The following is a 14,590-nucleotide window of genomic DNA, read 5'->3' as shown; positions in this document are numbered from 1 at the left end:
GTGGTCGTATCTCTGAGGTGCTGCAATGAGACTGGCTCTTTGGGTGTTGGAGAAACTGCAAACTAGATCTAACTGCTGTGATGGAAGGAACGTCCCCCAGGCGAAGAAGTCATGCTGGAGTGATGCTCACAGCAGCGGGAAGCAGGCTCTTCTTCCTCCTCCAGCCTCTCAGGCTCCCTCTATCGCCCCCTACTGGCAGAGACTAGCGTGGAGCTAGGGGGTGGAGCGGAAATGTGGTTTCTGGGATTCTAGCTCCAGCATCACAAAACAGGTTATAGAAGGAGTGTTTGGAGCCAAGAGATAATGATTTAATAACTGTCCCTGGACTGCAGCTCTCATGCTCACTCTGGGCCTGAAGTCCCTGGCCGTAGCCACTAGGGTGCCTCTTGAACCTGGGCTGGATCTGACTCTTGGTTCCCGATCCATACCCCAAGCTGCTTAACTGTAGGGTCTGGTTTGACAGCCCTGGTTTGACCCTATGTTCCATCCCAGCCAAGTTCACTCATCCGTTCAATGTGGGAACATGGAGCAAGACACCTCACCCAACTATGAGGGAGATCAACATTTGAGACAAGGCTTTCCCAGAACAACTGAGGCCCAAAGAATGAGTGGAAAATGGGAGAAAGACGGGAATAGAGAGAGGAGAGAAGAGTGACAGCGTTCAACCAAAATGTCAGCTCTTCAGAGTCGTCTTCCCTGACCACCATACCTAAAGGCCCTCGCTTGCCTTATTTGCATTTTTATCCCTCTCATCCCTTACCTGTTCCCTTCAAAACACTTATTACAACATGCAGCTTTGTCAGCTCACATGTTCAGTTGCCATTATGGTTGTTTCAGTCTGTCTCCATCAGATTTTAAGTTCCAGAAAGGCAAGGACAGGGTCTATTTTTGTTAACTCTGTGTCCCCAGCACCTGCCACCCCATGAGTGCTCAATAAGTATTTCAAGCTAAACCATGTTCAGGAAAAGAGTAAGAACTTGAGTGCAAATGGAGAGGAAAGATCAGAAAATATCAAAGAGCTAGTGGCAGGACGTGAAATCAAAGAAGTGAAATTTTAGGCATAAGCCTCCCCGGACCCCGAGTCTCCCTCCCTGCTTGGTTTCTCTGTAGAGCACTTACTGCCATCCGACTCGCCGTGTAATTTTCTGATTGATTTCATATGTCATTTAATCCCCCCTGCTCACTAGAACATAAGCCCTTAGGGGCAGAGAGGATGTTTGTCTGTTTGGTTCACTCCTGCATCTAGTATAGTGCCTGGCACATGGTAGGAACTCAAAAATATTTATTCAGAGAATGAACTTGTCCAGTGCTTTACTTTTGGCAAAGAATATTCATATCACGCTGTTGCACTTGCCTTGGTTATTATTCTCATCTGCTTCTTAGGGATGGTAGGAGGGACTGTTATCACATGTAATACCCAGACTGGCCTAACCCATCACTGTGTGGGGGTGCGTATGCGTGGTGGAAGCTGGAGGATTGCTGCTCCCGTGGCCTGCCTACTCCTGCATCAGCATCTTAATGGCCGTTTGCTCCTTTTTTCTTGTCTTTTGGACTTTAAATGTGCTGCCTCTCTTGCCTGGGGTTTAACCTTCCCACTTCCTATCCTCCTTTCCCCGGTCCCCCACACCTTGCACCTTTACCTGATTAAATCTTATCCATCCTTTACCCAAGGCCCTCTCCTTCAGGACAGCCTTCTTGGCCTCTAGACATCACATTACATTGTTGGCTATTTACTTTCAAGTATTTAACAGGAAGTGTTATGGCTGACTTATAGGTTGAGCTATAACCCAGTGCTGCCATCCTTCCAGTCAAGACCACACTGGTCAGGGAAGGTGCCCTGGTATTCCATTCCAGAGCCCCCACTCCAGAGACAGCTCTACGTCACTCCGGTGCTTCTGATACCATATCTTGATTAACCACCTTCGTTTTGCTAATTACCACACTATATGTCAGAAATCAGGTCGTTGTGGTGGAAATGAGGGACCTGTTGACTAGCATAATAATAAGTACCATAAATAGACTCTAATTGGTAAAGTTGAAGGTAGTCAAAATATATGAGTTGGCCAAAATATTTTTAAAGAACTTTCCAGCCATACCTAATGAAGAACTCAGTAAGACCTCTAGTCTTTGACCTCAGGGATGGTGTCTGAGCCTTGATTCTTAACAGTCCTGTGTCACCCATGGGATGAGAAGGATTCCTGGTTGTCTGATGTGACAATAATGGTAATTGATTTTGCCCCTAAAACAGGAGTAGGCAAACTAGAGCCCATGGCCTTGTCTACCTGTTTATGTAAATAAATGTTTATTGAAACGCAGCCATGCCCATTGTGCACTTATTGTTTGTGTCTGCCTTTGCACTATGACAGCAGAGATGAATAGTTGTAACAGAGACTGTCTGGCCTGCAAAGCTTAAAATATTTATTATCTAGCCCTTAAATGAACCTTGCATGCAAGACAGTAACCAGATCACCTAAAAGGACAGTTTGCTGGGACTTCATTGAACTTTACGGAATGCACTGTTTGACCTGTTTCTGCCTGCTTGCTAATAAACATTTGCGTAATAAATGCTCATCTGTGTGGTAGAATTTGGCCTTAGACTTGCTTTTATTATAACCTAATAATGCAGTTGTGGGGGAATCATTAACCTTCACTCACCTCAAATTTCTTTGGTGGCTTCTAGTTTCTATGAGTAAGAACGTAAGGGTTGTGCACAAGTCATGATTAAATTGGCTCAGATGAGTTTCCAAACCTTCGCTGTGTCTTTCTGCCATGTACTACCCAGGAGCCCAGTACTCCTCCTGAGAAAGACTCATCAGGCTCACCATTCCATCCTTCACAGTTTTTGTGCCTGTATCCCCCTCTAGAGCGTAAGTCTCATGAAGGCAAGAAAGGGTTGTCTCATTCACCTGCGTCGTTAATGTGTGCTCCATCTTAGAGGTTCAAGACATGTTCATAGAAAGGAAGACATAGATACACCAATATCTGAACCTGTATTAATGGGAAGCTTGCTAACTGCAAACTATAGTTGGTTAAAAGAGTGAACCCAGCAGTCAGCTAGATTAAGAACCAGGCAAGGGGTCCACAGTAACCTACATGATTCCAATCTATCTCAATGTGTCCCCTGCCTCACCTCCCTTCTGTAGGTGGGAGCTGGGTGTGAGGGAACACAGCTGTGTCAATTACAGTCCAGGAGTTTGGTGGACACAGTTGCCTTAATTCACCTTGTAGCCCTAACAGGCAGGGAGTATTATCCACGTTTTACACATGAGAAAAATGAGGCATAGACACAGATGGAACAAGCAACTTGCTTTAGGTCCAGATGATAGGACAGCCCATGTTCTTTTCACCAGCTCATGATGCTTCCATGCTCAAGAGTCTTTTGAGTGAGCTAATGAACATGTGAATGAATTATCTCTTTTATAACATTGCTACAAGAGGTTAACAACCGAGTCACCTTCTCACAAGGTAACATGTTCCAACTTTGGATGATTTTAGTTGTCAGGACAGGTGAAACCCAGTGACCCTCGATTGGGAGGGCACCAGCATCCCCATATGAGGCCTGTGGATTCCTGTCCCTGCCTACCTTCATAAGATGCCCCTGGTAATATTCAACAAATTCCTGTCCAGCAAACACCTGCAATAAATTAGAGGAGGTGGTGAAAGTAAGCAAAAGAGTGGGTTTGGATGATGCTGGAAAGAAGATGGATTTTAGTTTTTTTCCTTTTACCTTGTTTCCCTTCGTGTATCATTTCCATGCAGAAATTGCAAATTAATGGTCACATCGAACTATCTGTCAACGTATTACTGCTCTTGCAGTATCAAATTATGTTGGCAATGTTTCCAGCTGCCTAGGACTCTATTGCAATTTAATTTGAAAGGAACTCAAATTGCATCTCCAAATGGATAAAAAATTAATTTTACATACAAGCTATGCACCTCCACATTTTCAGCCCCATGCCCCAAATTATCTCAATTTAGGTTCAACTTTGAACAGTACATATGTTACAACAAACTTCACATGCAAAGATGAATACATAGAAAATTCACGAATTGGAAATCTGCTTTGCTGCTCCTTTTTTTAATAAGATGTTCTGCTTTGATTAAGGTCATTACGAGATTCTACAGCTATTGGCTTTGACAGTGGGGATGGAGGCTGGGTCCGTACAGAACAAAACAGGCTTGAATTCTGACAACCACATGATTACCCTTAACAATTGGAGTGTAGAGAGAGCCCTGATCCACCCCTTTACTTACTACATTTCCCCTGCACTATATTAGGGTTTGGATTCTGGCTTGGTCTTCAGTCATCCCCCACTTTCTATATTTACTCAATCTTTCATTTATTTATTAAACAACTTTCCGGTTATAAAAATGAAGAGATCCAAGGACGCTCAAGTTAGCAGAGGACGTGAACATGAGCCAAAAATATAAACAATTAATCTGCAATTTGATAAAGGCTATGGAAGAAATGTGCTAATGCGTTCAAGAAAGCAGATAATGGAGGCATTCCTTCTGCTTGGGCAAGGAAGACTTTTGGAGGAAGTTACAAGGAAAGGGTGGCATTGGAGCTGGGTCTTGAATATATTGCATAGGGATTTGCCGGTAACATGCCAAGCAGGGAGAAGAATGGGCAAAAGCTTGGAGGTGTGAAAGGTTTCAGGATGCAAGACTTTGTTTTAGGAATGTAGGGTTAGAGGAGTGAGCATTGGAAAATGAGGGAGGGAATTTGGGGGTGGGAGGGTGCAAGTTGCAGGGTGGGCTCCGATATTAGGTTGAAAATAGTCCTTCAGGAGGAAATGGTACTTTTGTAAGATCTTATTTTGGAAGGGGAGAAGTGATCAGAGGTTAGGAGGACCAACCTGCATTCCAGAGGCAGCTACAGGAATGAAGAAGCTTCCGAAGACATGAGTCAGTCTCATACACACACACACACCCCTGTCCTTAAGATGTGTGAGGACACGGATGGGTCTGGGGCAAGAATCCAAACGGAGGCCTGTGGCCCTTTTCCTTCCCCTTTCACCCACCTGCATCCCTCTTCACAAAAGGCCTCTTGCACACGTATCTGGAGACCTTAATCCTCATGTCCAAGCTCTGTCCACTCCCCACAAACAACCATTCTTTGGTCGCCCCTTGGGCCTAAGGGTGCACACATGGAGTATGGTCTGATCTTGGAAGGGCAGACCAAGGAAAGAGGTTCCCACAAACCCTGGAAGTGAGTTTGGGCCACTGGGGCAGGGAATTCTGGGGTGTCAGGTGCCTGGAGCCTGGTTTGGGAGGGGGAGCACAGGGGCCCAGTAGACATGTTGGCTCACTGACTCCTGCTCCAGGAAGAGGGCACGCTCTGAAGAGAGCCAGAGTGTGCTCCTTAAGGTGCAGGGCTCAGGACAGGGTCCCTGTTGCCAAGTCTAAGGGCAGAAAGAAAGTACACCCAGAGGCCGAACCACTGTGACTTTCCATTACAGGAAGATTTTCCAGCTTCCCAGACAAGCCACGCTCGCTTCCTACTGTTTCTCATCTCATTGGCCTGCAGGCTGTTACTCAAGAAGGTCGTGTGGACTGCGCCTTATCTGGAGGCAGAAACCATAGGCCCTAGGCCTGGATATATTTACACGGGGGATGTAAATTCAACAAACCAATCTCCACTGCACACACAAGGCTTTCTCAGCAATTTCCAATGTGTTTGCACCACCCCGAATGTAAACCTGAGATTCTCGCTGCTGCAGCAATTACTGGAGCAGAAGCTGGGTTCAGCAGCTGAGGTTTCGGGGTGTGGGAGGGGGGTGTCAGATTGAAAGCATGAATGCTTCCATCACCATTTTGAAAACCAGTTTCTATTGTGTAGAATTTCAAGACATTCTCTTGCTTGAATCCAAAAATAGATATGTTCACCTTAAAGACTTGATGACGCGCTGGAGAGCTCAGAACAGGGACTGTGGAGTCAGGGGGTCTGAGCTCAGTTCCCAAGAACAGATCACCATCTGTTCATCTCAGCTTAACAAACAAGAACTGGCCCCTCGACAGGCCCTGCACCATGTGCTGGGCTTGCTGGACAAACAGAACATGGTCCCTTGCAGCCTGGGAGGAGTGATGGATAAATGACCAAGCAGTTCCTAGAAAGCGTGACAAATGCTGAGTGGGTGGGCAGCTGTGCAAAGTGCCAGGGGAGCCCAGAGCTGAGGACTTGTCTGTGTGGCCCTAAGTCAGTCATGTCCCTTTGTTGGCCTCAATTCTCTATGCCAGAGGGCTGCTTTCAGCGTGAAAGTTCTTCGTCCAGAGTTACAGCTTGGTAAATAGCCGCTGCCTTCCCCTTTCTTGAAGGGGAGTTCTTGAACTTACAAAACACTTTCACCTACACATATCCAACTCACAGGTCCACCAGAGGTCTTCTTTCCATTTGCACGTGAACTGAGATTTCTTAAACCTCTTAATTTCCATAGCCTTGGGAAATCCCAAAATCATCTGTTGGTAACACATATGGTTGTATTTTGAGTCCCCTTTGCGTCTGGTCCCTGTGTTCCCATGTGGCATCTTATTTGGCCCAAGTGAGGCATGCAGATCCCAACCCTTTCTAGAATCTGCAGGAAGTTCAGTCATGGCAAACCATTTTGTGGTATTTTGAGGACCTTACTGCAGATCGAGGCGTCACGTGAAGAACAGTCACACTGGGCTCCACCCAACATTCTGCCATCTTGTTCACGCCAGCCTCTCCTATTCAAACCCAGCATCCAGTGAATTCATTTTTCTCTTCCTCTGAAGGCTGAGCACAACTGATCCCAAGGCTCTGAGAATGCAGCTTCCACTCCAACAAGCTTCCCAAGACGTTTCTCCAGGAAAGGCCATTCTCTCCAAGAGGAATGCCCCCTATTAGGCAGAGGTAGTTTTCTCTGTCTCTTTATAGTTCATTTTATACTCATTAGCAGCCCTCGGAGATTACTGCAATAATTTCCACTTTGTAGATGAGGAAATAGAGGCTCAGAGATGAAGTGTCTTTGCTCAAGTTCACACAGCTAGTGAGCGTGAGAGTCTGGCTTCAAGCTGTTCTCTGCCCCGCTCCACTTTTCCTTGTGGCCTGTCTGATGACGATCAGTCACATGTGTTTCAGAGGGACCAAGTGACTTTTCCCATGTCTTGACCTTCCCTCTCTGGGAGAAAATCTCTTTGTTCTGTAGCAGGCTTGCAACATCCCTTGCCCTCTTTGAAAAGGCACCCCTGCCTGCCCCTTCCTTTAAGAGGAGCAGAAAGTGTTTCTGTGCACTCCTCCACGGGTGAGCTGTGGAGAGAACACTGTAGTAGCTGGAGACGAGGGGTGGGAGGACAGGCCAGTGGCCAGCTTAGCACTAAATGATTAAGTCTCCAAATCACCGTCTCCTCAGGAGGCCCTCAGGCTCCTGAGGACCAAGCCATTTCTGCCTCACAGTTCTAGGCTTTCTTACATTCTCCCCAGGTTCCCCCAGATTCCTGATGACTGTGGCATGCCTCATGTTTATGTCCTTTCCCTTGTCTCAGTCCCTCATGGTGTCACAGTGCAGAGAAAACAGAGCTGCTGGCCCCTCAAGGACTTCAGATCTCCGCTGTGCCACTCACTATGTGGCTTTGGTCCAATCCTTTCACCTCACTCTGGTTTCCTCCAGGATGAGGCTAGTGATGCTTTCCTCACAGGTTTGGGTGAGATTTACAAAACAGAGCATCCTTTCAGCTGATGCTTACCGAGACCCTCCTCTGCAGGTCCCTGCAGTGGACGTGGGCTGGAGTGATGAGCAGAGAGCACCCCTGCTCTCAAGGAGCTCACATCCTAGTGAGCAGGGACAATTTTAAAAAGCTGTCACAGCGGAAAATGATTAATATATAAGGAAACAGTTAATAAAAGGAGAAAGAAATAGCCATAACCTTTGCCCAGGGCCTCAGCAAGGAAGTCTTCACAGAAGAGGCAAAGTGAATGAGGACTGCAGTGGGGAGAGGGGATTGCTGAACACCAGCAGGAGGGGAAAGGCAGAGCAAAGGAGAGCAGTGGGAGAGGCTGTGTCCTCTTTCCTCAGGGTGCATACACAGCATACACAGGCTCTCTTTCCAGGCCCCTGTGGCCAGGCTCATCTTCTGACTTCACATACTAGGCGTGGAGTCAGACAGACACAAGTTCAAAACCACACTTGCGGACCTTGCTACTCTATACAAGTTCCTGGGCCTCTCTGGGCCTCAGTTTATTCTTCTGTAAAGTGGGTTGACACGCCCTCCCTTACACGGTTGCACGGTGATGCAGGTGGTAGAACCCAGTGCTGTGGCTGCTGGCCATCAATGGTGTTCTGTTATTATTGTTTTGTTTTGTTATTATTGTTTCTGTTATTATTGTTTTGTTTGTGCTTTAAGGGCATATTGGAGATCCCAAAATTTTATTTAACTTGGGCTGTGGCACATCTTAAGATGTTTGACAAAATGAGGTTTTAGCTGTGGACCTAAAAGGGTCATAAATGTTCCTGTTCTTAGTCTCTAATGAGTGCGGGTGATTATCTTATTGGGATTTGGCATCAGTTTTGAAGGCACACCCAGAGGAAGAATGTAGAATGTAGAATGTAGGAAGAATCCTGAGCAGGGTGGGCAGCCTCCCAGCTAGGGAAGTTCTAGCATCTGGACTTGCAGAAAGGCTCCAGCTGGGTAAGGCTCGTGGGAATGCTTGGACTTCTCAAGCAAGCAGCTTCTCACTATCCCTGTGCTTGTGCATTTGTTCTCATGGCGTCCTGAGTTGTTAAACCAAGCAGCCATGGCAGCCCCACCAGATCATAACCCCGAACTATAGGGACCATACTTTTCACCTCCTACTCCACGTGGGCTCAGCGCGATGCATCCTCAGCCACAGCTTGTTCAATGTCACATTTTCAAAGTCACCCATTTGCTTTTGGGATGCTGGCTTTCCTTTACACAAAGGACCTGTGAGCATGAATAATGGGGCTATAAAAGTGACTGTGAACTTCTCAGCTGGGCTGTGGCCATGCTGTCCACTCTCCCCAGCAGCACATGAGCAGATCTGGGCAGGTTTGCCAGGCTCCCTGACATTTCTGGGCATCCTTCTCAAAAGAGGACCACTTTGAAGTATGTTCCTTGGTAAGGCTCTGACACAAGTCCAGGACATTTTCCCCACAGGGACCAATCAAGGAATTCAGCTGGCATCAAGTCCTCCGTCCCTTTCTTATTGCTACATTGGCAGAAGCAGCCTTATCCCTAAATGCTTTGAAGGGACCGGAGAGATGATAGAATCCATTATTTTGCGTAAGGATGCTACCCAGCACTGCCACTTATAATATGTTCAGTGTAGATAAAGCATATGAAACCTTATTATATTCCTATTATTGCAAAAGAAAAACTACCATATATCAAATACTTAAGTTTCATGTGCAGTTCTAACTGCTTTCAAACCACATCTCATTTAACTCCTGCTCCCCTCCCAATGAAGTTAGCTACTATTATCATCACCATTTTACGAATAAAATAAAAAATGGACCCAAAGAGATTGTATAACTTGGTAGGTCCTATAGGTGGTATGGGGGAAAATATACTGATTTGATCTCTAGCCTGTGCTTAGCTGCTCCTGGCTAAGAGAATGTGACACAAGAACTTATGAGGATGCTGATCACAAAAGAAGTTATGCTTCTATCATAATACATGCCTAAACCTTACAGAATGAGCTTTATACGTGGGGATTTAAAAAAATTATTTTGATTGTTATACTCTGTTTTGTACAAAAACGCATATTTAATTTGGGTAAAGTATAAACAGAATATTCATAATAAACTAAGATATAGCCCGTGCTATATATGGGGCATCTGGGGCCAAGATCAGTAGGGAGGGATGGAGTGGGAGACAGCATTAGGGTGAGAAGGTCTGATCAGATCTGCTTTTAGAATGATGTCCCTGGAGGGGCCTCTTTGGAAAAAAGTGGCGAGGAGAGGAAGAGAGGTTGAGGGCTGTCATAGGGGGCTGAGAAATGATGAGTGTGTTGTCATTGAAAGGAAGGAAAATTCCAAGGCATAGTCAACAGGTCACAGTGACCATGTGGATAGACTGGGTGCTGTGTGTTGAGGATGCGGCTCAATTTCCAGCCTGGGCACCTTGGTGCAGTTAACTGAAGAGAGGGAGCTGGTTTCCCAAGGGGAAAGGATGTGCCCGGATTAAATGTAAGGAGGCAGGTCAGAACCCCAGCAACCTTCTAAACTAGTATATCCCCAAAGTATTGTGTCTGCTGTTGGTGGTCCCCAAGATGATTTTTAGTGGAACCCTGATGAACCTTTAAAAATTTAGCAATTTGCATTTATTTTTATGGTTTATTTATTGGTTTATTTATATGGTTAACATTTATTCAGGGCAAGTGATTCAGGTTTTCCCTTTATATAGTTATGTTTTCATTCAGATGCATGTATTTAAGTAAGAAAAAGGAGTTTGATTTACAGAAAAATGTTAATTCAGTTACATTCTATGTGGCAAAAATCATGAAGGCAGTGGCTGAGTGGTTGAGATAAGTTTGAAGTGCTGGTCTCCTCTGTTTTAGTGAAACACCCAACCCCGCCTTCCTGACCGTCTCCTGAGAGCCTTTGTGTCTTGCATGTGTGTCTTGCAGATCCAGTGCACGGTCCGCAGAATGTGGAGATTGTGGACATCCGAGCCCGGCAGCTGACCCTGCAGTGGGAGCCCTTTGGCTATGCGGTGACCCGCTGCCACAGCTACAACCTCACGGTGCAGTACCAGTACGTGTTCAACCAGCAGCAGTATGAGGCTGAGGAGGTCATCCAGACATCTTCCCACTATACCCTGCGTGGCCTGCGCCCATTCATGACCATCCGGCTGAGGCTGCTGCTGTCCAACCCGGAGGGCCGGATGGAGAGTGAGGAGCTGGTGGTGCAGACGGAGGAGGACGGTGAGTGAGGGAGGCGCGCTTATTTTGGAATGGAGAATGTTGGACATGCTCACGGGGCCATACCTGTCAGTTATGAGGTTTTAATTTTTCCTGAATCTTTAATCTCCCCGTCTGTATCTGCCTCTTTTCCAAGGTCTTCAATAAAGGACCATGCAGGCTGTGTATTACACAACTCCAGGGGGCGCTGTTCCCATGGATAATGGTAGCTCTGCCACAGACACACACTCAAGTTTGACGTTTCTACATCCCCATCCCTCTTCTCACTTTATACCACCTTCTATGCCCAACGTTTAACCACGTTGATGCATCCTGAAAGAGACAGTGTATATGGATCGCACAGTTTAAACATGTTGAGTTTGGGAGTCAGACAACTCTGGACTCTAAGAATTAAAATCAAAAAGTACATATAAAGAGCTTAGCGCATACGTTGAATGTACCCAGAACTGAATTCCCACCTGGATGTCCTCCAGGCATCTCAACCCAAAGTATCCAAAAATAAACTAAGCTCTTCTAGGCTGACTTCTCTCCCGGTGTTCCTCATCTCAATGACCTTCATCTAGTCACTCAAGATAAAGTCAGCCTGGGGGCCTCCATTCCTCCCACTCCACCACTCCCCCGTCCACCCCTACAAGATTCTGATGTCTGCTTCCTGCAGTTTATCTTCCAACCTGGTTCTTAACTTGAGACTCCAGGAACATAGAGCCATGTGTACCTGCTGGAACACATCACCTTTCCCGCCCCTCCCTCCCTGCTCATGCCGTTTCTCCTGCTTGGAATGGCCTTTCCCTCCATGTTTGTGCGACAAGCTCTATTAATCTTTCAAGTCTTCGCTTACATGCTACTTCCTCCAGGAAACTTTCTCTGACTGCCCCAAGCCAACGTGGGTGTTCCAACTCAGGCTCCCATTGCATGTACCATGTAACTCCACCACAGCAGGTATCTTATTTATGGGAGAACAGAACAACTTGCCAGCTCTCGGACTTCATTAGGAAACACTTCTCCATGGCCCTATTTCAGCTTTCCCTCTAGCCAGGCTGCCTCTGGCCCCGTGGGGTGACTTTAGTGAGTTCCCTGGAATCAGACTCTCAGGTGAAGATTTGTGTGCAAGTGATTGATTAAGGAAGTGTTCTCAGGGGAGACTAGGAAGGGAGTGAGGGAAGCAGGACAAGGAAGGAGAAAAAGCCAAGATACAACTTCAGGCCAAGTCCAGCAAAGGGGGTCTGCGACCTGAGCCTACAGAACTCCACAGGGCAGGTATGCATCACTCTTGTTTCAAATCAGAGAAGGGAACTGCCGGCCAATGTTTAGGGCTAGGATGGGGAAGGAGGATTGGAAAGTAAATTGTCAGGAACTTTTGGCTCTTTGCACGTGCAGGCAAAAGATCAAGGGGCACAAAAGTGGTACAAAGAGATCAGAAGGGATCTGGGCAGAGCACTGTCATTGTCAGCTACATGAAGAAAATACCCCAACTTGACACAGATTAGCCTTAGAACCTCAAAGCAGAACCTCTACCGTGGCAATCCTCTCTATACTCTTGTTTCATAAAAGTCAGTCCAAAGACCCCTGAGTGATGGCCCTTGGTGGGATCCAGATCCATATCTTCAGCTGCAAGTTCCCATAAGGAGACAGAGGAAAGAGCGCCAGCCTCTTTTCCCCTGGACCCCCGATTCTCATTCCCCTCTAAGTCCTATGCTAGAACTGCAAGTTTTACACAAAGAAAATACCTTCACAGGAAGGGTTTGCCCTTCCTGACCCCCTTTAAAGTCACCCCTGCAGCCACTTTCTTTTCAGCCCCTGCAGACCATGCTTCTAGGTAGCAAAAGCAGTGGGGACTTAGCCTCTGTCACCTTGGCCCCCCACCTTCCTGCCTTTCAATGAACCTTAGTCTTCTGTGGGTACAGCTCCCCCTGGATGAACTTCTCCAGGTGATCTGAGCACTCTACTTCCTGTGAACCCACTCCCATCCAGCCTCCAGCAGAATGAGTTGGGCATTCCTTCTTGCCCTTATTCTGCAGCCCAGGGGCTGTGGCCCTGGATTTGGCTTCTGATAAAGCTGCCAGACCTTTCCCTAGGTCTGGCTCCGTTGTTTCAAACACATACAGCCCCTTCTTCCAGCAGGTAGAAGAGTGCGCTATTTGAGAAGGCGGACTCTGGAGCCAAATGCACCTGGGACAAGTCACTTAACCTCTCAGTGCCTTGGTTTCTGCATCTCTAAAATGGGGATGATAATAGTACTTACCTTATAGGTTGTTGTGCTCACTAAAAGGGATGGTATACAAAGACAGTAGAAAAATGCCCAGCAGATTGTAAGTTTTCAATAAATGTGCTACTATATTTGCACTAAATCCAGAAAAAAAATTTCTCGACAAAGGCTCCTCTAGCACAAGAAACTCGGAAATCACCCACATGTCCTAGGAAATCCCCCGAGAGCTCTAGACATCCACTCCACAAGGTTGTAGAAAATATGACATAGACTCTCGAGGAGTGGCAATGTGATTGGTACCTGATCTGAGAAGCAGAATCAGGGCGAGAAGGGTGGTTTAGTGACAAGCGTTCCTGGGGTCCCCCTGGTTGTTAGACAGAGAGGAGCCCCTGTTGAAAAGCAGCGTAAAAATTCAGGACTCAGAGATGAATGATAGGGTTTGGCCCAGGAGCAACTCAAGGTGTTTCTTGGAGGATGCTGGGCCCACCTTGGGCTGCTTTTTGAATATCACCTATGTGTGCGACAGCACATCCCAAGTCTTATCTTTAAGGCATGTCTTAACCTCTCCCTTTATCCTCCTTGTCACCAGGAAAAAATCACAAAACCTCTATCAAAACAACGTGAGAGCAGCAATGCGTTGACATTAAATTTTAATTAAAAACCATTAATAAAACATCAATTCCTACTCTACCGAGATCTGTGGACTTTATCATATTAAAAACACCAACATACAGGACACCAGTCCTCAATCTTGTAGCCATCTTGAGGCCCTGTCTCAGGAACCACTAAGCTGAAGGATGGTCTCAAACAGCACAGGCCTCCTCTGTATGCCAGAATTAGGTTCCTTCTAAAGAGGGGAGAAACACCATTTCTGTTTGCTGGGATCTCATTTACCTCAAGGACAAGCTGAGGATGGTGCCTGGCTCTAGTCGATTAACTGAAACCCCCCTCTGGGAGCCAAAGAACAACCTCTCAGATGGAGCTGACTGGACTCATGCTGCTTTCATCCATGCAACAAAATTGTCTTCTGGGGAATTTGTAGAATTTGTAATTTCAGCACCCCAGTGCCTCTGAGGGCCTGCAAAGTAATCCACAGCTGGTGAGAGAGGCTCGTGGCCACTGAGCCCTGTTGCTTCAGCTGGGAAGCAGCTGTTGATAGGAGACTAAATGGGTTCTTTATTTCTCTCTTCTTCACAAATGTCTCAGACAAAACCACGGCTCACTTATTTAGTGGTTATTTCTCCACCTTTATCCAGACCGCAGCCAAGACTATGAAATGGCATAGAGGAGGCCTTGAAAGATAAAAATGGTATTGATGATGGTCTCATTTTGGCTACCATTTATTGAGTGCCTACTCTGTGCTAGGAACACATAGGCGTGTTCCATTCATTGACTCATACCCAAGATTTTACTTTGAAATGTTTCAAATCTATAGAAAAATTGAAAGAATAGTACAAAGTAGATCTGTAAACCCTTCACCTAGA

The 14,590-nt window shown here is 46.4% G+C and overlaps 1 protein-coding gene across 17 annotated transcripts in view; it reads left to right on the top strand.

Annotated features, from left to right (window-relative positions):
• PTPRT (protein tyrosine phosphatase receptor type T) overlaps positions 1-14,590 on the top strand; it is a 1,024,383-nt gene that overhangs the window by 642,276 nt on the left and 367,517 nt on the right. For all 17 annotated transcript variants that reach the window (XM_023626585.2, XM_070247923.1, XM_070247921.1 and 14 more), the window contains one exon: positions 10,607-10,903. In XM_023626585.2, coding sequence (XP_023482353.1) covers positions 10,607-10,903 — 297 coding nt within the window. The remainder of the gene's footprint in view (positions 1-10,606; positions 10,904-14,590) is intronic.

This window comes from Equus caballus, chromosome 22, assembly GCF_041296265.1.
Source record: "Equus caballus isolate H_3958 breed thoroughbred chromosome 22, TB-T2T, whole genome shotgun sequence".
Taxonomy (NCBI): domain Eukaryota; kingdom Metazoa; phylum Chordata; class Mammalia; order Perissodactyla; family Equidae; genus Equus; species Equus caballus.
This window is presented reverse-complemented; position numbering and strand designations above follow the sequence as displayed.